Source organism: Dermacentor variabilis, chromosome 1 (assembly GCF_050947875.1).
Source record: "Dermacentor variabilis isolate Ectoservices chromosome 1, ASM5094787v1, whole genome shotgun sequence".
In the NCBI taxonomy this organism is placed as follows: domain Eukaryota; kingdom Metazoa; phylum Arthropoda; class Arachnida; order Ixodida; family Ixodidae; genus Dermacentor; species Dermacentor variabilis.
This window is the reverse complement of record NC_134568.1, coordinates 81,296,531-81,320,354: the sequence shown is the minus strand read 5'-3', so window position 1 is coordinate 81,320,354 and position 23,824 is coordinate 81,296,531. Positions and strand designations below refer to the sequence as shown.

The following is a 23,824-nucleotide window of genomic DNA, read 5'->3' as shown; positions in this document are numbered from 1 at the left end:
TCCCTCATGATTCAGACTACGCCACACACTCTGAACAGGAGCGATGGCAATCTGCCGTCAGTGTATGCGCGCTGCCTGCGTCACATGTTCAAGACTATTTAAGCGAGCTGCTCGAGCACCTTTATTTATTTTACCTGTGAACAAGGCTCCCGTGTGGGAGCCGAAACGTCTTTTCTTTTAAATCTTTATTTGGTCGGCGAAGTGCCCCGGGTTTTTGTTTACCTTTTAACTATATACGTGTGTGTGTGTGTGTGTGTGTGTGTGTGTGTGTGTGTGTGTGTGTGTGTGTGTGTGTGTGTGTGTGTGTGTGTGTGTGTGTGTGTGTGTGTGTGTGTGTGTGTGTGTGTGTGTGTGTGTGTGTGTGTGTTCAACCAGACAGAGCCAACTTTTTATAGTTCTACACACAACACGTATTATGTATTGGTTTAGCCATAGGATCCGCATCACTTCTTCCATACCTGGAATGGAGAGTTATTAATAATCCATATGGGAGCGATCACTTCCCCACACTCCTAAAACAACGTGACACGATGGACGAGCTTACCCCAAAAAATGGAGACTTCATAGTGCAGATTGGTCTAAATTTAGAAACATGTAAACTGTGCCTGGAATATGTGGACCACCTAGGTGTAGAGAAACTGACCAGCTACATCACTGAGCATATCCTCTGTTCTGCTCAAAACTGCATACCTGAGTCCTTCACAGATAAAGTTAACCCAAAATCGCGGTGGAACAAAGACTGAAATTGCAAAGAAACGCCAGAACAAAGCATGGAGCAGCCTTTCACGCTACCGAAAAACAGAAAATTTAATACATTTTAAGCGGTGCAAAGCAAATGGACGCCATATCGGCCGAATATCCCAAAGAGAAAGCTGGACACGCTACGTATCCTCAATAACTCATACACGGATGTTAACAAAGTATGTAATACGGTACGTAAACTAAAAGGACAACGTCCGAATTCTTTTCCTCTCGTCACTAGCTCTGGTGTTACAATAGAAGATCAAGCAAACAGTCTTGGTGAGCACATTGAGAGGGTATCAAGCTCAGAATTATTACGAAAAGTTTCTACACCATAAAAGAATAGCTGAAAATATTCCTTAGCGTCCAAACAAGTTGTCATCGGAAGGATACAACAAACCACTAACATTCCATGAACTCGAGCTTGCCCTAGGCTCTTGTGGCAGCTCGGCTTCAGGTGACAATAACATTTGAAATAATCAACAATCTGCCTGGTGAGATCTTAAACTGTATCTTGGGTCTTTACAATAAGATTTTTGCAAGTAGTCATATACCTTCATCTTGGAAGGAGACAATAGTCCTGCCAGTACTCCAACATGGCAAAGACCCTTCCTTAGTTAAGTTACAGACCAATTGCACTAAATAGCTGTTTAGTTAAGGTATTTGAAACAATGATTAACCGTCGCCTTGTCTACTTTTTGGAATATAATGGTATATTGGACCCTCACCAATCTCGCTTCCGAAGAGCGAGGTCTACAACCGATAATCTTGTTCTCCTTGAGTCATATATATGAGATGCATTTGTACAAAGCCCATACTATCTGTACTCTTTGATCTTAAGAAGGCATATGATACTGCCTGGCGATACGGTACTCTGCAAGACCTGACGTCTTATGCAATTTGTGGTAGCATGAACATTTTGCAAAATTACGTATCCGAAAGGAAGTTCCGCGTAAGAATTGGCAGTGTACTATCGCGCACTTTTGTTCAAGAAAACGGTGTACCACAGGGAGGAGTGCTAAGTTGCACACTTGTTATTGTGGTGCTCTTGCTCTACCGCTCTTGCTCTACCGCGCCAGACGCTACAGTACTTTTTACACCGTCGCCGATTTTTCTACGTCGCAAGGCCCTACCTCTCCCATTTGCCGTCCTCACCACTGTGTCTGGATTATCCTCCATGCTTGTGTGTAACCCGTCTCACTACCATGTGACGTTACTGCGCGGCGAATCACTCGGTCGTGTTCAGCCCCTTGACCCGCTTCACATTCTCGATGTTTCCGACGACACGGCCTGTTATGAACTCGACGCCCTCACTTCTCCCGTGCCGTGCACATCATCATCATCATCATCATCATCATCATTGTCGTCGTCGTCAGACGTTCTTGAATCTGTCGTAGACGCCGATCTGCCGCCTCCATATCGCCAGCAAGTCCTTGCGCTTCTTCAGAATTTTCGCTCGTCGTTTGACTGTGACCAACTATCTCTGGGGCGTTGATGATATCGTGGTGTTTTCGCCAGATTTCCCGACGCACCTCGTTCGCTTGCGTGAGATACTGACCTGCCTTACCTCTGCTGGCCTCCAACTTAACATCAAAAAGTGCCGTTTTGCTGCTCGCATGTTAACTATATTGGGTCACGTTGTATCGAAGGACGGTGTGCTTCCTGACCCAGCCAAGCTTCGCGCGGTCGCAGTTTCCGCCGCCCACTACTCTTAAGGCGCTCCGCAGCTTTATAGGGCTCTGCTCTTACTTTCGGCGCTTTGTGCGCAATTTTGTGACTATCATCGCACCACTGACCAATTTGCTTACCGCTACCAACGGCATCTCCGCGTGGTCAACTTCCTGTGACGAAGCCTTCCAGCAACTACGTCGCCTACTTACTTCGCCACCGATTCTTCGACACTACGATCCCACAGCGCCTACAGAGGTACATACGGACGCCAGCGGTATCGGACTTGGTGCAGTCCTCGCACAACGGAAAGACGGCTATGACGAGTACGTCGTCGCATATGCGAGCCGCACTTTAAAGAAGGCAGAAGCCAACTACTCAGTAACAGAAAAGGAGTGCTTGGCCATTATTTGGGCGCTCGTCAAATTTCGTCCATACCTATATGGTCGCCCTTTTGACATTGTCACCGACCACCATTCACTTCGCTGGCTGTCCTCGTTGAAGGATCCGTCAGGTCGCCTAGGCCGATGGGCACTCCGCTTACAAGAATATGATATCCGCGTTGTCTACCGATCGGGCAGAAAGCACTCTGACGCTGATGCGCTTTCCCGATCGCCGCTACCTTGTGATGTGGCTTCAGTGTCTCCGCTCTTCGCATCCATGTCAGCCTTCAACGTCGCTAATATGCCGGACGAGCAGCGTAAGGATCCCCTGCTTTCAACTATGCTGAATTTCCTCCACGACCCATCCGCCACACCCTCTTCTCGAACACTTCGTCGCCAAGCCGCTCACTTTACTGTCCGCGACAACTTTCTTTACCGCAGAAATTATTTGCCTGATGGTCGCAAATGGCTACTGGTGATACCACGCCACATGCGTTCTGACATATGCGCCTATTTTCATGCTCCTCCTCATAATGGTCACGCCGGTGTTCTGAAAACGTATACTCGGCTAAGGCAGCGTTTCTACTGGCACGGCATGTATCACTTCGTGCGCCAGTACGTACGCGCTTGCACGGCGTGCCAACGGCGTAAAATCCCACAGCGCCCTCCTGGTGAGCTACAGACGCTGCCCTGCCCGGCTCGGCCCTTCGATCGCGTCGGCATAGACCTATATGGGCCACTTCCCTGCAGCTCCTCGGGTAACCGATGGATAATTGTAGGTGTCGACCACTTGACGCGCTACGCCGAGACTGCCGCACTCCCGGCGGCCTCTGCGCGCGAAGTTGCGTTCTTCATCTTGCGGAACTTCGTTCTTCGACATGGCGCACCACGCGAACTGCTCAGCGACAGGGGACGTGTCTTCTTGTCCGAAGCCATCCAAGCCCTTCTCGCTGCATGCAGCATCGTTCACCGCAAGTCTACAGCCTACCACCCGCAAACGAACGGCTTGACAGAGAGGTTTAACCGCACACTCGGTGACATGTTGACTATGTATGTCGCCTCGGATCACAGTAACTGGGACATTGTTTTGCCGTTCGTCACGTATGCCTATAATACGGCCACACAAGCTACCACTGGCTTTTCGCCCTTTTTTCTGCTGTATGGACGAGAGCCCTCGTGTACTATGGACACAATGCTCCCATACCGACCCGACGCTTCCGAATGCACGCCTGTGACTGAAGCCGCCAAATACGCCGAGGACTGTAGGCAGCTCGCGCGAACCCTTACGACCGCTGCTCAAGATCGTCAAAAGCTGCGGCGTGACAGTGGCGCGCTTTCACCAGTTTTCCCGCCTGGTTCCCTTGTTTGGTTGTGGGTCCCGCGTCACAGCCCTGGCCTTTCGACCAAACTCCTTGCACGCTATGATGGCCCCTACCGCGTCATAGACCATACTTCCGCTGTCACCTATGTTGTAGAACCTGTGACACCTTCACCCGGCTATAGGCATCGCGGGCGTGACACGGTTCATGTCCACCGACTTAAGCCGTACTATGACCCCCTCATCCTACCTACGCCGTGAGTCGCCAGGAGGGCTCCTCTTCTCTCCCGGGGGCCATTGTGGTGAAGAGGAAGACGAAGAAGGCGCTCTTGTGTCGGCTGTGCGCGCGATCAGCGTTCGCCTACTGTCAGTGCGACTAGACTGTGCCTAGTGCCTTATAATAAATAATCTTATTACATTATAATTAAAATTAACTGTCTTCGCTCGGTTATACCATCCATGATATCTTAATCTATGTGGACGATATCCAAATCAGCTTTAAATCTTGCAACCTGTCTATATGTGAACGCCAGATACAGTTGAGTGTTAATCGGCTCTTCCAATGGGCCGACGAAAACGGGTTCAGGTTCACTGCAGAAAAACTACCTTTGTGCTGTTTTTCAGACGAAGAGGGGTATGTCCTGACCCTTGCATTACGATGAATGTGAGAAGCCTGGTAAATATAAAAGAACAAAAATGTTTGGGTGTAATCTTAGATACTAAGCTAACCTTCATGCAGCATATAAAACAGTTGAAGCTGAAATGTCTTAAAAGTATGGATCTTTTAAAGATTTTATCTCACCAGCCGTGGGGAACAGATAGGTATTCTCTCCTATCTCTATTTAAAAGCCTTGTGTTACGCTTAGACTATGGATGTATTGTTTACCAGTCAGCTCCAACGACAACACTTAAGCTACTCCATCCTGTCTATCACTTAGGTATCCGCCTAGTACTTCGTGCCTTTCGTACAAGCCCTGTCCAAAGTCTCTATGCAGAATCGGATCAGCGGCCGTTCGATTGTCAGCATATATATCTCGGAGTTGCCTATGCAATAAGAACCATGTCTCTAAAACAACGTCCATGCAAAGCACTTATTAATGATCAGTCCACAAATCAGTTGTATTTAAACCGGCCTTCACACGCGTTTCCCGTTAGCAGTAAAATCTGTTGCGTAAAAACTCGCAATAGTTTTTACAGATCTGCAAGAAACTGACTACGCTGAACTCTTCCCACCTTGGGAGCAATGTCCAGTCACCTGTGACTTGACCTTTAAAGAGTTTAACAAAAGGAGTTGTCTAAGTGCCCTCATCCAGCAACATTTTCTGGCCCTTGAAGACAAGTATAGATCTGTGGCATTTTTCACTGATGCTTCAAAGTGTGCAACTTGGAGAAGTTTGGGCCATGGGCTGCACATGATACCCAACTCTAAAACATTGAATAAGCATAGCAGCATATTTACAGCCGAAGCGTACGGTATTCTGAACACTGTTGAGTACGTCGTACAGTACAAGATACAAAAGTCTAATATACAGATTCCATAGCCCTGTCCTGTGGCAAAGCAAGCCGAAACCCTCTATCAAACAAGCCTCTTAAACACATTCATGTAGCGCGTAAACTAACCCTTGCTCTTGTCGTATGCTGGGCGCCAGGCCACTCTGGGATCGCAGGCACTGAAGTGGAGGACAAAAATGCAGGACAAGCGGCTCATCGGGATACAATTGATGTAAGCTGGGTACCTGTTGTAGACATGAAACATGCGTTACGAAAGGCGCTCCGTAATCATTGGCAAGCTGAATGGGACAAGGAAGCTGAAAATAAGCTCCACCTGCTTAAACCGCAGTTAACCAAATCTTATCCCACTTAAGCTTGATAGACTCATCGAAGTTACCCTGGCACGACTCAGAATAGGACACGCCTATGGCACACATAAATACCTCTTGACTGCAACTGACCCAACGACGTGCACACGCTGCGGTGCGAACCTAACCGTCCTACATGTCCTCATTAACTGCCCTGAACTTCACCGAGAGCGAGTGGCTCATTTTACATTGAGTACAGGGGACTGTACTCGCACCATTTAACCCCTCCCCCCATCTCTCGATGTTCTTATCAGAGAATTCACTTAACTGTGAGTGCTTAATTATCTTGCACAACTTTCCAGAAATCATCTCATTCCATCCGAACCGTCTGATTGTCTCACAGGTGAGGTAAAATCTGATACACAAGTCTGAGCTCTCTCACTTGTGTAAGCAAGAATTGTACAGCAAGGGACTCGGACTATCCACAATAGTTCAACATGTGGGCCTCTAGTTAATGCATTTAAATCCTTATATTTATTTTAGTAATTATTTTAGAACTGATGCACTAATATCTATAGATCTATCTTACGTGTGGGCCTCTATACAGCCTCTGTTTTAAATCAGTCTTAAACTGATAATTTTGCTAAATCAAGACACATCTCCTGGCGCTCTTTGGCCTTAGATGTCCTTGCGCCAATAAAACGCAATCATCATCATCATTTCTAAGGAGGTGAATGCCTTCACTTCCTAGTGCTTTAGACATGCAGCACATGAGCAAGAACCTGAGCTCTTCGCTTCGCTATTCTATCTTACATTTACGGTCAGGTAACAGCACTACTCTGACGTCCTCGTGAACATTGATCTGGTATTTGCAGTTTAGCAACGCAACCTGGGATGCAGTCTTCTACGCGGTCGTCATGTTGGTCGCGGCAGTGGTGTTGATCCCCTGGCCAGAGACCAAGGGCCGGCCGCTGCCGGATTTCGTGGCTAACGTCGAGGCTTCGGGAAGTTCGGAAACAGCTGGATCGGTTGCAGACGGCACCAACGGCGCTGTGCATACTGCGGTACACGATAATGCTGGGTTCAGCGCTAACGAAGCTGAACCCAGCGCCAACGAAGCAGGAGCCAGCATTAACAAGATTTGGAACAACCTCACCAAGACCGCGGACAGCCCCGTTGTTATGGAGTTAGCCTCCTTCGAGCGGGTAATCGGCGTGCGGCAAGCTGCCTTGGTCGCTGGTGCCGCTGCTTCTCCTAGAGGTGTTGGCGCGCTTAGGCGCGAGCATAGCTTCTGAGTGGTGCCATTTCTCTATTATCTTCCCGCAGGAGAAATTCTAAGTTGTCATTTTTGTTTCCTCATGCCATCTAGTTTAACTCTTGCAGATCTTAAACCTCAGTACGTGCTTTGTGTTTAGTGTCATGTTCCCTCATCGTGTGTGCTCTGTCCGTCCCTCAAGACCACTTTTCGATTATTCTTGCTATCGTGAGACTTTCGACAGTGGTGTCAAGATAGCCTTTGGCTAACACTTCACTTCAGTTCTGCTTCGAACACCCACAATCAAATCTATCCGCAACTCCCTTCATAAACAAATGTCCAACGACTGCTTTAAACACGGGAATCAGGAAAAGTGATATGTCACTGTCATATTGAGGTCAGGCTGTGTCACTATTGCTTATTCACGATTTGTTATGACTGCCTTTCCTTCCATAAAGGCTTATTTGAAGAGTGTCTTTACCTGTATACTATCAGAGTGCTTCTGACAGAAGCGTACATTAACCTCCCATTGCGGTTTTTATAAATGTTTTACTGCATCCCATGTCCGAAAATCGTCTTTCTTTATAAACTTTGAATGTGCGATATTCTGCCACCTGCACTCTTTTAACGGGACGTCACCGCAACGGCGCTCATTCGTTGTAAATATTAAATAAACATTCCTTCCCTTTTCTGTTGCGGCCGTTCATTTTGTACTCTAGGGCTGAGCATGTTGGCTATATTTTGACCATTTCGAACTCGTTCACTTAGACGTTCTAAAGCTTGGCGTCAACGCTTATTTGTTTTATCTTGTGTGGGTATGCCGACAAGATGTACACCCTATCGCAAAAAAGCAAGGCCAGCCACCTATTGGCGACAGCGGCCGAGTGGCCATTTATTTATTTTGTAATAGCCTGTACTAGTCTATAGTGTACAATAGTAGCTGAACAAATGCATGAGGACTTCATCCCAAACACCATCGACTGGAAAAAGATGGTAGAGAAAATACCAAACTCTACGGCAGCAAGACTGAATGGAATAGAAATGGGGCTAATGAATAAACGGCGGGCAAATGCCACATCGTGATAGGGTACGGTAGAGGTCGGTCGGAGCATCTTTCTCTGGCTCGCCGCCCTGCGTGGGCGAAAGAGAAGAAAAATTCACCGACGATTACCTTACTCCTCGATGCGAAATTTGAGCGCAGCGCTATGTTATTTCGCGATATATTGAATGGGGCGCGGACGGTCAGTCTCGTGCGCCACGTTCCAAACGTTGCGACATGTGGCGTGACTGCCTCGCTGATCGGGAGATCGCGAGAGGCAGCGCGTGGGTGCCGCGTGGGCGCGATTCAAAGGAGCCGCCACAGACAGACCTCCACTAATTCAGCGCTTCGTTTCCATATGTCTGACGTGCGCTATTCGCCATGCCCTCTTCCTCCGCATTCCACCACATGGTTGCGCTGCACCCTCCTCTCACTCGCTCCGCGTTCGCTCTTTCATCCCTCGCAGTGCTCGTTCGCTCGGTTGCGAAGGGCGGCGACGCTCGCCGCAGCAACGGACGCCTAAGAGCGTCCGTTGCTGCGTCCGTTGCGACTAAAGGTAGTACACATGACGATGCCAGTGTACAGTGAACTATCGTGTTTATTCGAACATAGATCGACCTTTATTTCGGAAAATGTTGCTGAAGTATGCTCAAGTTGCTAAAGCTATCCACGTATGTTCGTGCAGCAGACTTCCGTTTTAGTTTAAATAATGGAAGATAAACTTTTTTCCTCCATTCCTTACCGGACGTACTCATCAATGTTCCGGGTGAATTCCTGATCTAAACGCTACTTCGAGCCGCAACAGGGCTTACGTCAGACGAAGTGAGTATATGAGAAGCATTTCACACTGACAACGGACGCACTCGGCAACATAACCATTAGTGGGCGAGTGAAGTGAGTACGAGATAAAAGCTTTACGTTTTACATCTCGTGTGTTACCAATTAGAGGCGATTTATTACTTTCTTTACTTGCAGTCAATAGAGAACACTAATTAGAACATATCCATGTACGACATCACTGAAGGTGGGCACGAGCTCTATTAGGAACGACTCAACATGATTCTCGTGTAGCCGAGTGTGATGATCAGTTATAGCAATTCAAACACGGACACACTGCGCTTAATAAAGAAAAAACATATAAAATGTGAAGCATTGACGCGTACGCATTCCTGTTTTTGTGCACGTTGTCGTATGCTTTCTTTTTCGCGGTCACGAGTACTCGAATGCGGCTCATACACGTGCATGAAAAACACAGGTCACAAAAACCGCCAAGTACCACGTAGTTTTGTTTATTTGCCGTAACGGAACAATCGCTGTGCAAGTTATGAAGTCGGCACGCACACCCGAACGCTTTGTGCTTACCCTTCTTTCGTATACGAAACGCAGTTTACGGCACGGGTCGACCTCAGTGCACTTTTAGTCTGGAAAGTAAACCCAACGATTCGAAAATCAGGACTCCGAGAGGTCGTGAACGGCCCTGTTATGCTGTTATGGCAGGCCCGCTATGCGGCAAGGCATGAAGTACACTGTCGTGTAGTTTCCTACAACAGAATGAAATCCCACCCGAGCAAGCTTGCTCGGCGCAGTCTTTTCTATTCAAAGCCTGTATTCTATGGTCTGGTTTCTCAGGCGCCGCAGGAAACTTGTGCAGCGAATACACTCCACACAAGCAGAAGCTTCTTTTACTCCGTAAACGTCGAAGGGCAACTGCCTTTTTCGCTGGTTGTTGGTGCAGCCAGCGACTGCACAGTGCCGCTCGGGCGAGTAACCTTCGTAGTACATTTCGCTCAGCAGATGCGGTAAGAACACGCCTACATCAAACAGCTCAGCAAATGCGGCAAGAAGACGTCTAGAAACACAACACCCGAACACAGGCATTTTCTCCTGTCTTCTGCAGTCCCCACAACCTTCGCCAGAAGGCAGCACCTGGTGTCGTAGGTAGCAGCACGGCTGACACACTCGCTACGAGGCTATAAAAAAAAATTGGTATATACGCGTAGTGCGCGTCGACGGACGTGCCACTGGTGGCGGCCTTGCAAAGTGCGCTCAAGAAAAAGGTACGTACATACATACATAACCTTTTATCTCATCTATCATTTCGTGTTGACAATAGAGTTATAAAAAATTATGGGGTTTAACGCGCGAAAACCATTTTCTGATTATGATGCGCGCCGTAGTGGAGGACTCCGGAAATTTCGACCACCAGGGGTTCTTTAACGTGCACCTAAATCTAAGTACACGGGTGTTTTCGCATTTCGCCCCCAACGAAATGCGGCCGCCGCGGTCGAGATTCGACCCCGCGATCTCGTGCTCAGCATCCCAACACCATAGCCACTGAGCAACCACGGCGGGTCAGTAGAGCTATAGCTGAGCGGATAAGCGGCGACGGCAGCGGAGGGCTGCACGAAAGTGTATTAGCTCGGCGATCTCTCGCTCGGTCGAGCGGAGTGAGTGGAGCGCTCTGTTGCGCAATATGTCGAATAAGGTTGGAGTAACTGTGAAAAGATACGCTCGCTTCAGGTTCTTGATTGTTGTCATTCACTTCAAATCGTCGCCAAACGGCCTGGTTGCTGAAACCTCTCGCACGATACAGACGTACTCTTCAGTGGTGAAACACTTCCGAGGCTTCTCCGCCTGGAGGTGAGCCAGCGCCGCGTTTGAAGACTATGCCGACGACATGCCGCTGGCGCTGCGACATGCTGACACGCTGGCGCTTCACGCGCTTCGCTGGAGACAGGATACCAGCGAGCGAGTGGCCCACTCCCTAAAAACTCTGGTCGCCCCAGCGTACCGCACACGCGCAGTGTCACACGCCGCATGCTGTGGGGACGAGGGAAAGCGCGCGAGGGTGAGCCGAGGTGAGTGGTGGTTTGATGTGCGGCTAGTGATGAAGGTCGTGTAATGTTTCGAGGACGCGTTGAAGCGAGAGGCAGCACAGCAGCGCATCAGGAAGCGAGGAGCGGCGTTGACTCCCGCTTCCGGCGCTCTTCATCATGCCAACGATGCAAACATTGTGGCAGCAAGAGTTCTCGGTCATAGAGTGAGATCTGTTCCTATTTGCCTGTGCGCGTTTAACAAAATGTTTGTGAATTTAATTAATAAGCAAATGTCTACTGCAATTTATACAACCGAAAAACTTCGAAGTTTAGTTTGTGCACTTGTATAATGCTTTTCTATCGCTATCATTGCTTCCCCTTTCGGGCGAAACTGCGACTTTCTTGTGCTTTGAACCGGCGCTCGAACAGGGTTGTCTTCAGTTCCCGGTGAAATCTGAAGCGAAACGAAAATAGCAGGCCGATAAAACGAGTCCGCTAGAAGGGGACAGTCACATTTAAATTTGGCGTGAAAAGTTGGGACAGCAAGACTGGATTTTGATCATTCGTGTTGCACCCTATTGAATGAGTGCTATCGGTAACGCGTAAACGAAAACAGATTTTACCTTGCATGTAAGTGGACAGCTTAATTATTCGGGTGGCGTCTGTTTATCAACCGGCGAACTAAATTGATATCAGACTTGAGGACGTCACGCCGTGTGCAAAAGAAAATTCAAAGATACTTAGACAAGCTCGACAGACAACGTTGGAGGTCATTTTGCACCAGCCTGGACCCAAGAAAACCGTTGTCCACAATATGGCATGTTGTACGAGCACTACCATCTCCTCCACAACAGCTACGTCCCTTCCGAGCTTTGGCTATCATCCAGACGCGCAGTGAGAAGGAAATCGCGGAAGATTTCTGTATACACCTCTCTGGATCTACAACATCGGTAGCTTCAGTGCTCAGGTGTGCTCCTCCAACAATGGACGATCGCCTCGACCTCCCATTCACGCTGCAAGAGCTACGTGCAGCGATTTCCTCCTCAAGACACTCAAGTGCGCCTGGTCCTGATGGCATTACCTATTCTACCTTGCGCCATCTAGGCCCTCGAGCGACTGAAGAGCTCCTGGCTTTATACAATCTCTCGTGGTCCTCGGGAACTGTGCCTGCGCATTGGAAGACAAGCAAAATTGTGGCATTATTGAAACCAGGGAAGACACCCCATGCTATGCTTTCCTACAGACCTGTGGCGCTGGCCAGTTGCGTAGGTAAAACCATGGAACGCATGGTTTTGACGCGCCTGGAGTGGTTTTTGGAGAAGTGTAATATATATCCAGACGCAATGACAGGTTTTCGAAAGGGTAGGTCGTCAATCGACAGCGTCATTGACCTAGTAACAACTGTTGAACATCAGAAACGTCGCCGTCGATTAACGGCTGCTGTCTTTCTAGATGTCAAGGGTGCTTTTGACAACGTTCTCCATGATGCAATTTTAAATGCCCTAGAAGAATGTGGCGTCGGGGGACGTATGCATCAATGGATAGCCAGCTATCTTCAAGAGAGAACGATATTCATGACAACTCCAGACGGGGAAACAAAGAACCACCCCGTCTATCGTGGAGTGCCTCAAGGAGGTGTATTGAGCCCAACCTTATTTAATATCGTTCTCATCGGACTGGTCAAAGAACACGCAGGCGCAGCCTCGGTCTCTGTGTATGCAGACGACATCTGTATATGGACCACGAGCTTAACGCGCTTACAAGTGCAAACGAAGCTGCAGCGCGCGATGTCAATAACGTCGACATACCTAAACAGTCGCGGACTGCAGCTCTCACCGGAAAAAAGTGCAACCATGGCATTTACACGAAAGTCAATGGCCTGCTACCCCGTTATGATTGATGGGAAGATTATACCTTCAGTAACCCACTACAAGTTTCTCGGAGTCATCATCGACCGTGACTTATCTTGGTCGAAGCACCTCTCAGGATTAAGAAAAAAGCTAGACAGCTTTACTCAGATCATTCGACATATGTCTGGAAAATCATGGGGGCCATCCAAGTCATCTCTTCTGCAGCTCTACCAGGCACTTTTTGTTGGCTACTTCCGCTACAGTGCGCCTGTACTTTCTCGGGTTAGTACAACTGCTGTACGCACACTTGAAAGTGCTCAGGCTCGCGCACTGAGAATTTGCCTAGGACTACCACGATGTGCGTCTACTTGGGGCACTATTGCAGAGGCACGTGCGTGGCCAGCTCGAGTTTATCTGCAACATGAGCCATTGCGAGTGCATCTAAGGGTACTGACTAGACACAGGAACCATCCACTCACGAACGTCACAAGCGTACGGCCTGTGTCCGCCTACTCAGAAGCCGTGTTGTCGCAGCAAGATTTATTGCCGTCGGACTTCGAACCGTATGACATAGCCGAAGTTCCACTCTGGACAATGGCAAAGCCAACGGTGAGGCTCTCAATCCCTGGAATAACGAAGAAGTCGAAGATGCCGCTTGCTGGCCTCAAGCATTTCGCGCTATCATACATTACTTACATGTATGGATATTACGAACATATTTTTACAGATGGTTCTGTGACACAGACCTCTTCCGCGGCGGCCTACACTGTGCCAGGAATGGGGATCGCACAACGGTTCAAGATAGGACACAGGACGTCGTCAACAGCAGCTGAGTTGACCGGAGTTCGAGAAGCAGTTCGCTGCATACTGCAACAAAGTCTCGAGAAGTGGACAGTGTTCTGCGACTCAAAGCCAGCACTGCAACTCATCAGCAATTATATGAGTGACAGAACCGCATATAGTCCCCTGGTTTATGACATCGTGTATCTACTTGCTGAGGCGTCTCATTCCGGACATACCATCGTGCTGCAGTGGATTCCTGGCCATTGTGGAATAGCTGGAAACGAACAGGCTGACGCAGAAGCAAAACAGGCGCACACTGACGGAACTATTATACAAATTCATTTTTCCCGGTATGACATTAACGCCTTGCTCCATACCTCCCTTAAAACTTCTACGGCGCACCATTGGGACAACCCCGAACATCGACAAGAGCGCCTCCATAGACTTGACGCTGGATTACAATTCCGGCATCCACTTCGGTTGCGGAGAAGCCAGGAAACGCTCATTCATCGATTACGGCTGGGTGTGGCATACACCAATCGATACCTTCACAAGATTGGACAAACACGGGACCCTGAATGTAGCGTCTGTCACACTCTCGAGACAATAGCTCACGTACTTTGCGTGTGCCCTCAATATGCGGCCGAACGAAGAAAACTCAAATCTACAGTTGACAGCTTGGACTCCCGCCCCTTTTCAGAAGAAAAGCTTTTGGGCGCGTGGAGGAGTGTTGACTGTGCCCAACGTGCCATAAAAGCACTTTTGAACTTTTTAAGTGAGACTGGTTTAGACGATCGCCTCTAGAAGCTGTGAGACGTGTAGTCATTGCGAAATGTGTTTGCGCAACAACTTTTTGTGGCAAGATTCCTTTTTGTATGGACAAGATTACTCTTAGTGTATTGCGTCTCCAGTGCGCATCCGCATATTGGACAACGTGTATATAGTATCTCATTGTACCATATCATAATCATCCGCCACCTACCTTTCCCTGTATTTCCCACTTCCCCATTCCCCAGTGAGGAGTAGCAGGCTAGAGACACGCTCTCCAGGCCGACCTCTCCTCCTTTCTCTCCATTAAAATCTACTCCTCCTCCCTAAATGACGCGAAAGTTGTTTTAGTTAAGGATGTAGCAGCAGTAGCAGATGACAAGAGCGCATCCTGTTGACACAAACCTCTCACGAGTCTCACGATCTCACAAGTCTTACGAGGACGAAGGCTCGTCCTTTCGTATGGTGCTTGTCAAGGGAAGAATGTGAGACGCGTATGTACAGAGATATATGCATCGTCACATATCTAAAAATAAAAATATGCCGATCCAAAGCACTCGTTGAAGTCTATGAGAAGCGAACCTTTTGTGGAGTGGTGTGTACTGAATCCTATACGACTAACAGCGATACGTACTATTGTGTTTACTTTCATCTATGCAGCGTACAACACCATTCACTGTTCATGTTCATCCACCACAAAGGTCACAACTGTAATGCCGTGCAATTTTTATGTTTATGCACTACACCGCTCACAGAATATGGTGAAATGCAAACACCAAATCAGGCGGATGCATAGTGGGAGACGTGTACAGTCGGCGCCACCCTTGTGTAGAGCGCGGCAACGGCGGCCTCCGGGGCGCTCCCGAAGAAGCTAGCGACGTCTAACGGTAGCTGTTGGGCACGTCTGGGCACAGCAACTACCGTTAAACGTCGCTGGCTGGCTTCTGAGGTGCTCCGACAGCCACCGTTCCAGCATTCTACACAAGGGTGACGCCGACTGTACGTAGTGATGGAAAGAGGACGAAGGCGATGTATGATTCTCGTCGAAGAAAGAATGCTGATGACAGGTGTAGGCACAGAGAAATACGATACATTTCTGATTAAATAACTCCTGCGCAACCTGGATGACCCCTCCGTCATTTACCTCACCAACCCCATCAACGAAGTGTGGAAGAAAGGCGAGCTACCCAACACCTGGAAACTTGTCCACGCGATCTTCATTCCCAAACCGGGCAAGGCGCCTAGCATAGATCACCTCCGCCCCATCTCGCTCACATCGTGCGTGGGTAAGTTGGCCGAGCACGTCGTGCTCAACAGGATCGGTCGATACCTCGAACACCACATGATCAGCTTCCGACCCGGATTATCTGCCCAAGACGCCATGTTACCCCTAAAGCATCAGATTCTTGACAGAGGAAACACTCGGGACATCCGTGCCATGCTGTGCCTCTATTCGGAAAAGGCATTTGATAACATCGCACACTCGTCTATCCTGAAGGCGATCACACACCTTGGGCTCGGGCGTTGGTTCTATGACTTTGTCCGCTCCTTCCTCACCCGGCGCTATGCCGTCCTACGCGCAGGAGACCTTTTGTCGGAAGCAGTCGAGCTCGGACAGCGGGGCACCCCCCAGGGATCAGTCCTCTCGTCGAAGCTTTTCAATCTCGTGATGATCGAGCTCTCCGCACGACTCTCGAAGATTAATGGGCTAAACAACACCATTTACGTGGACGACAAAACCATCTGGTGCTCCGCAGGGTTGGATGGCTTCATCGAATCTGTCCTGCAGGAGGCCGTCGAAATCACCGAGTTCTACCTCGAACACACTGGTCTGAAGTGCTCCCCCACCAAGTCTGAACTGTTGCTGTACTCGCCCAAACGTCAGGGCGCCAAGCCCAGTGGGCGTAAACCGTCGGCCGAAGGCAACATCGCCCCCCGTACCAGAGATGGCCGTAACGCCCCAAGGTACACTCCATCAGGGCCCTGGCCATGATCATCAAGTCCCTAAGAACCAACACCCAAACGGTGCAGCAGCTCACGACCAAGACGCAGAATGCTATACCACTCGTACTCAAAGGGGATAACTGTCACCACGGCCTCAAATAACACAACCTGCTACGTCTCGTACACGCGTTTGTTCTCGGCCACTTCACCTACGTCGCTGCCATGCACAAATGACCACGCTATGGGAGCAATAAACTCAACGCCTTCATCCGAAAAGCAGTAAAACGGGCCCTCAGCCTTCCGATCACCACTTCCACAAAGAAACTCCTAGAGCTTGGCGTGCACAACACACTAGAAGAGATCGCCGAGGCTCAGGAGCGAACGCAGGGGACCCGACTCACGACCACCAAGGCGGGCAGCCACATTCTGCGCAAGCTCGGCTTCTTCTGATCGACTACCAGAGATCCACCGAAGTGGACGCCGGTTCCCCGCAAGATCCGATACTTCATCAAGGTCGCTCCTATTCCGCGAAACGTACGTCTTGACCACAACAGAGGGAGGCGCCTTGCCCGGGCGACCGCCCTCCTCCAGCGCATAGACATGAAAGTGGACGACGGCACGTTCATGTACGCTGCCGCCTACGGCAAAAACCGAACTTTCGCCGCGGTCGCGGCCTCATCCACGCAGCGGATCCTCAACTCCGCTACGGTCCTCATCCGTGACCCCGAGGTGGCGGAGCAAGTAGCCATAGCCCTGGCCGTGCTCGACAGCAAACGGGAAGGGATCTGCAGCGACTCCAGACCGGCCATCAAATCCTTCGAACGTGACGTCGTCTCCGACCAAGCGTTGCGCATCCTCCGTAGTGCGGATCTGAGCACCCTCAAGCACCACACTGTCATCTGGTTCCCTGCCCATCTCGGTCGGCTGCCGGGCGCCCCGCCCAAGCTCAACAAGATCGCCCACGACGCAGCGTGTGCGCTTACCGACCGCGCCGTCCCCGGGCAACTCCATCTCGTCAAGCCAGAGGACAATCGGGACGCGCTCATTACGTACAGCGAAATTACAAAACACTTCTACCTGGGGCGCCGCATCTTTCCGCCACCACACCCCAAACTTAACAGGCCGCAGGCGCTAACACTATGCTTACTACAGACGCACATGTATCCAAACCCCGCCAAATTACACGTTTCTATCCCGACGCGTACCCAATCGACACGTGCCCCTCGTGCGGAGACACGGCGACACGCACACACGCTCTGAGAGTGTATAAACGCTCTTTCCGACTCTACCTCGGACAAGTGGGAGAAGTCCCTCAGAAGCTCACTATTCGCCGACCAGCAATGGGCCGTCAGCAGGCCCGCGAAGCGGCCGCCAGGTACTCCCTGTCGGTCCGCTAAGCGCATCCTGCAGGACCATAATAATGTTTTCCGGTTCAGCACATAACTATTCTGCAGGATTCGACAAGAATGGGCACACGCCCAGTGGTACATACCGAATGGGTAAATTAAAACTAAAAAAAATATCAAGCATACATAGAACTGACTTGTAGTACTAAGTTGCTTACTTAGGACTACAAGCAAGTCTTATAATTCAGTTATCGGCAAGTATTAGTCAGCGAAAAGAAAACCATTCTGCATTTTAATGAAATTCCATCACGCAGCAGGGATGTTTAGTCCATTTTCAAATTAGGTAATTCATTTTCATTATTTATCACCAAGTACATGGAGTGGTGGCAGGCACATGCTTACAGCCACGAAACGAAAGAAGATGACAAGCAACATATATTGCGCTGCAGAGACAAAGAGAACGTTAATAACAATTGAGATTAATATAAACCAGGAGCAGTGAAGCTCTAAGCTCGCTTTCAAAGAAGCGAGCTTAGTTTGGAGCAAATGTTCGAATAAGCGAGCGCATGGAATCGTCATGGAAGTTCAGCATTGTTCTCCGCCTGCACACTGTAATCAGTCACATCGCCAGGAGAAGCAATTCGCGAGCAAATGGAAGTTCATGGGAGGCGACGAAAACGAAGTCGCGCCGACATGCGGCCGCAAGGGCGGTGTCGGCGTCCCCCCTGACGCTCCCGTGCGGGCATCGCGGCCCCACGAGTGCGGAGCGGCCTCATGGCCAAAGCTCACGACGAGGACTCCAAGAACGCTGCCAAAGTAGTATCCGAGCCCAACATGACGTACGTCGAGGAGAGCGCCGACCTGCGGGCGCTCATCGATACGGTGAGCATGTCGCGACCACCGGAAGGCGACACCACCCGCATGCTGCTCGGCCAGTACGAGACTGCCTTCCCCGAATTCAAGCGCTCCACGCAGAGGTGAGCTCTACGCGCTGCGAGCGCGCTCACGGTGGTGATTGCCGGTCCGGATGCAGTGCACTGCGCGCTCATGTGATCCCCACATGTGACCCGCAGATCACGTGACATCGCAGTAAATATTAACGCGCCATCCCCGCGTCACAAATGGGTGAAGACTTTTAGAAATGTTGTGGAAACTCTCGTTATAGTGTAATCTGAACAATCGGGATATATTGCTGACCATGTAATTCTTGTTTAGATACTTCATTCTCCTCTCGTAAAGAAAAGTGGGCTGGCTCACATACGTTGGCTTCTATACCGGCAACGCCACTCTGCCGTAACAGCACTGAAGCACATACTACACAGGCAGGTGGGCAGAGAAGGTGCGCAGTGGAACTGTGGGGACACACACGTTCATTCAACGAACGTGTTACGTAAAAAAGTGACAGACAGCAAGAATAGTTCGTCATCCAAGTTTGTTGGAGAAAGAAAGACGACGAAACTAACCTAAGGAGCCCGCAACACTTATTTCGAGGCTTGTCTAAACTTTGCACGTACCAATACAGGCAATGAGTCTAAATCGGGATGTTTTCTGCTTTCACATATATACTGCAGCATTTCGCACTGCACGCTTATTAAACGAATGGTTGGGGTATATTATATTGACACTTGGCTGGTCGTCGTGGAAACTTGCAACTTGATTGAAATTAAAGAAAATTAAGTTACTTTCGTATGACAAATGTCAAAAAGAAAAAAAGACATCGAAAAGAAAAACAACACTTATGTATTCTGATTCTTTAAGCGACGAGTAACAGCATGTGTAGCATGTGTAGCCTGTATAGTGCCTTTTTAAGCATGAAAAACTCCCAATACTTAGGTGTGCGGTTCTTGTGCAAGCTTGACATAATGCACCTGCGTTCGTGATAAACGTTCTTTGCTTTACTGTATAAGCAATCATTTCTTCAAATACTTTATGGTCTCAAATATTTTATGGTCTTGTGCTTCCTCATTGGGCGAATGTATTTCATGTATGTTTAGTGCGACTAATATTGATAATAAAGTAAATTGTCTTTTCGAGGACGCCGCTTGAAGGTTACCTGAGGACGGCACGCGAAGATTTGAAATTTCAATTTGATGCGAATGCTTGTATCACGTCAAGATAGGTTCACGATATAGGGTAAGAATGCATGGAGAACTTTATGTGGTATGTAAAATTCATACACACGTTACAACGCGCACAGCGCAATAACCTTGTTCGTTTAATCATTGAATAGAAAAATCACAAGTTAGCGCGGTCGCTTATTCATACAAAAAGCCAAACAACAAACATTAAATGCAGTGATTCTTTCGGCTCTTAACTTATTTAATATGATAGCAGCAAACTTTCCCAGCGGACACTGCCATGTGTTGAGAACACCTTGTTATCTGCGGTGCACCAGGGGCTTACACCTCCCCCCCCCCTCTCTCGAAATTTATGTGAGCACTATACCTGGCATAGAATGGTCTGCACCGTAAATAACAAGACACTGCCATATCCTAGGAACACCTTGTTATTTGCGGTGCGCGATGGGAATAGGTATCCTCTCCCTCTCTCCAACCACCCTCTTCCTCCAAAATATTTTCTCGCTACTGCATTGCGGTGCACAGAGAAATGTTTTCGTCTACCATACCTGCTGAGGCCTCCTAACACTTGCAGAGACGCCTCTCAATTCTCTGTGGGAACGTAGCAGATTACAGAAACATCACATATCAGGCACGTACCCAGGATTTTTTTTTTCGGGGGGGGGGGGGCACCCCAAGGTAACTTTTCTATGCAAAAGGGGGGGAGGTACTTTTACCAGTACAAATGTTAATAACGCCCGCCATTCGCCATAAAGACCCGTAAACCCGCCAAAGAGAAATGAAATAAGGTGTATCTCACAGGTATGCCTGTGAGATACACCTCTCTTTTACTAGGCAAAACAGGAACCACATGAAATGGACTCGCGCAGGAAAGAAGCGTAGGGAGAACGATGCCAAGAACAATTAAAAAAGTGAAAGTGTAAAAGAAAGATTTCTACGGTAGCATATAACTTAAAAAAAAAACAGCAGTTGACAACCAAGGCACATGGCCCACGCGGGGTTGTGTTACTTCGCCAGTCAATCACAGAAGCAAACAAAATTGTCGTCATGCGGTCTTTTCAAAATGGCGTCGTACATGATACCTCCGGAGCGTCTGCTGTTCTTGAAGAGTCTTTTCATCGACGGAAGCAATGACGTGTGCAATAGACATGGACAAAGTATATGGAGTCTGAGCATTTCACTCTTCGAAAGTCTACCTGCCATGGTTGATCAGTGGCTATGATGTTGGGCTGCGAGGCGCGAGGTCGTGGGATCGAATCCCGGTCATGGCTACGGCATTTTCGATTGGGGCGAAATGCGAAAACACCCATGTACTTAGATGTAGGGGCACATTAAAGAACGCCAGGTGGCCCGAATTGCCGGAGTCCCCCACTACGGCATGCCTCATGGTTTCGGCACGTAAAACTCCATAATTAATCTTCAAAGTCTGCGGTGCCGTTCATTTCACTTCTCAACCCGTTTTACTCATGAAACTTCACTGCCAACTGAAGTGAAACTTGACAACAAATAGTTGCAGCAAAACAAGCATGTTATTTCAGTTCAATAAAGAATTAGGATTTGGCCATTCCACTATAACAGGTGAGGCAAAAGGCATAAAATTACGCGCTAATAATATTATTTTTGTGGTTACGGCCTTATTTGGGTAACAGAAAAAGTTTGAAGTACGAATTATTTGCAGCCTGGCGGAGGAACAGTGGCTGGTGGTTATGAGGGCGTGTGCGGAACTTCACTGTAGACTTGAGTTGTATCCGACTATAGCAGCGTTTTTGAATTAGCTCTGGAAGAATAATAAAGGAATATACATTTGCGGAACAATCACAGTTCTTTTGGATGTGTCGTTTACAGCTCTACCAAGTTAAGTGCCACAACCGACTCGTATGGTTATTTGGGAAGTTGCGTAACGTTGGGCGGCCGCAAGTCCCGTATAACCGTGAAGAGCGCAAGACGCTGCGGTTCTAGATTTACTGCACCCACCGCGGAAGGTTCGAAAAACACCTATACATAAGCACAGCAGAGAAGTGGCTGCGTCAGAACTGTAGAAGCGTCATTCAAAACACACGGAATTGTTCTCCGCTTCTGGCGGCATTTTCTCTACTTCCTTTTTAAATAAAAAGATGAGGATCCATAAATATTTTCATAAACAACGGTTAAATTTGTTAATATTGGCTTTTTCTTCCGGTTTGGCTGTTGCCTTGGCTCTCACCCTTAGTAGACCGCTTAATTTCTAAACTCCTTGCGACTCTTGTTTCCAGTTGCCAATTTTGCACGAAAGTCCTGTACAATTAGGTTAAAACCAGACGAAGCGACGGGTGACAATCTAAACACATGTTAAAGGATAATTCGTTTTTATCGGCAACCACGGCACCGCATTTGTCGAGGTGTGTTGCATTTAAAAGAGAAACTTAAAATCTAGTGACTGTTGGTTTCCAATTTTTTATTTAGATCGTCAATTTATTATTAAAATAGTATTGGAAAAACATCTAAAATTTTCAGTAAACGAGACTATCAAGTTTACAACTACCTAACTCCGCAAAAAAAATAATATCACAATTCTATCAATTGCATCTGATGTTACATCTGAAGGGAACAACATCTATACGTTACACATGAATCTAAAATATTCAGTAATATGGAAATACAGTTTTTCTGAACCATTGTACACAACGCAACAAATTCACGTAAGATATAAATTGACGTATCGAATTTGTCCGCTTTGAATGATCTAATGGATGCCGTTTACAGAACTGCCGTGTCTGTTTTTCATGCAGAGCTATTGATTTTTAAACTTCGTGCGTCTATTTTCTTTCCAACTTTCAAATTTTTGAAAATATTTTTCATAGAATTCAGGCCATAAATCGAAATTACGCTTCCAACAGACACTATATATAATTTAACTTTCTCTCTCAAATGCAACAAATTTTAATAAAATCGGTCCGGGGGTTACCTCAGAAAAGCGTTTTTGCGTTTTGCATGTATTTGAATAGTCCGCGATGGAGTTGGGTCCGAGCTAAAGCTTCCTCTTAAGGGTTATTGCAGGGTTTAATGATAGACGCTGTTTCGTATTATTTTATTTTTTACCTTATCTAACCCATATCGCGGGTATATGGTTCCGAGGATCTGGCATCGTCGCGGCGAACCGTCACTCGAGGAAATAATAAAGCAGAATGACAAGTTAAGCGCAACTGGCGTTTTGTCCGGCCGCAAATCGTTTCTCGTGCATACAGACCAGCTGACTACGAACCGAATCCCTTTCCTGGTCCCTGGATCAGTCTAAACAAAGAAGGTTGAACTAAAGAACCAACAGCAATGCGCATGACCGTTGAATAGGTGGTGACAACTGAACGCATATCGAGTTAATCGCGCGTGCACCGAATCAATGAGAAAACTGGCCTTCACACCCCCGGAGATGCCGATAACTCCTGCCATCCAATAGGAGGGAAAAAGGAAGCAAAATGTTGACCACCAAATAGCTGTGTAGTCTCAACATTCATTTGGCGACGCTTTAGGAATGTGTGTAAGGAGTGGTGGCGGGGGCGGGGAGGGGGGGGGGAGTATGCCGCTTAATTTGGGGGGGGGGGGGCACCCCGGCCCCGCCCCCCTGGGTACGTGCCTGTCAAACATCCAAGTGGGTAGTGAGTGACATACATGTTCTGAGAATGGAGATAACGTGAAGACAATGCCTCCATGTTTCCACAAACAGACTTCCTTCTACCCTGAGGCGGACGCCAGGGGATCGCTCCCTGGAACTGGACGACGTAAACGAAGTGAAGATTGGCATCGAGAAGCGGCTCGAAGAAGAAACCATCGACAACGAGCATGCCTTCACGCGGAAAATTGACGGCGAGCAACGGAAACGCATTGCCGAGAGTCAGTGCAAAAAATCTTCGTTCCAGGTTAGTGAGGCGCCAGCTAATGCCGTGCGGTGTGCGTCGATGTTTTATTTTCACAGGGCGGCGAAGAATCGTATTTAGAGACAGTCAGAAGGCCCAATAAACCAGCAGGAGTTCCTGCTTCAAGGCGCTATAAAAGTAGTTTT

At 48.3% G+C, this 23,824-nt stretch overlaps 1 protein-coding gene across 2 annotated transcripts in view; it reads left to right on the top strand.

Annotated features, from left to right (window-relative positions):
• LOC142571589 (solute carrier family 22 member 6-B-like) overlaps positions 1-23,824 on the top strand; it is an 82,034-nt gene extending 58,210 nt beyond the window's left edge. Inside the window, exon 9 of one of the 2 annotated variants that reach the window (XM_075680084.1) lies at positions 23,489-23,824. In XM_075680084.1, the coding sequence (XP_075536199.1) occupies positions 23,489-23,626 (138 nt within the window). In that variant the 3' untranslated portion in view covers positions 23,627-23,824. Of the gene's footprint in view, positions 1-6,784; positions 7,850-23,488 lie in introns of those variants that run through there. The other variant, XM_075680076.1, reaches the window with a different exon arrangement.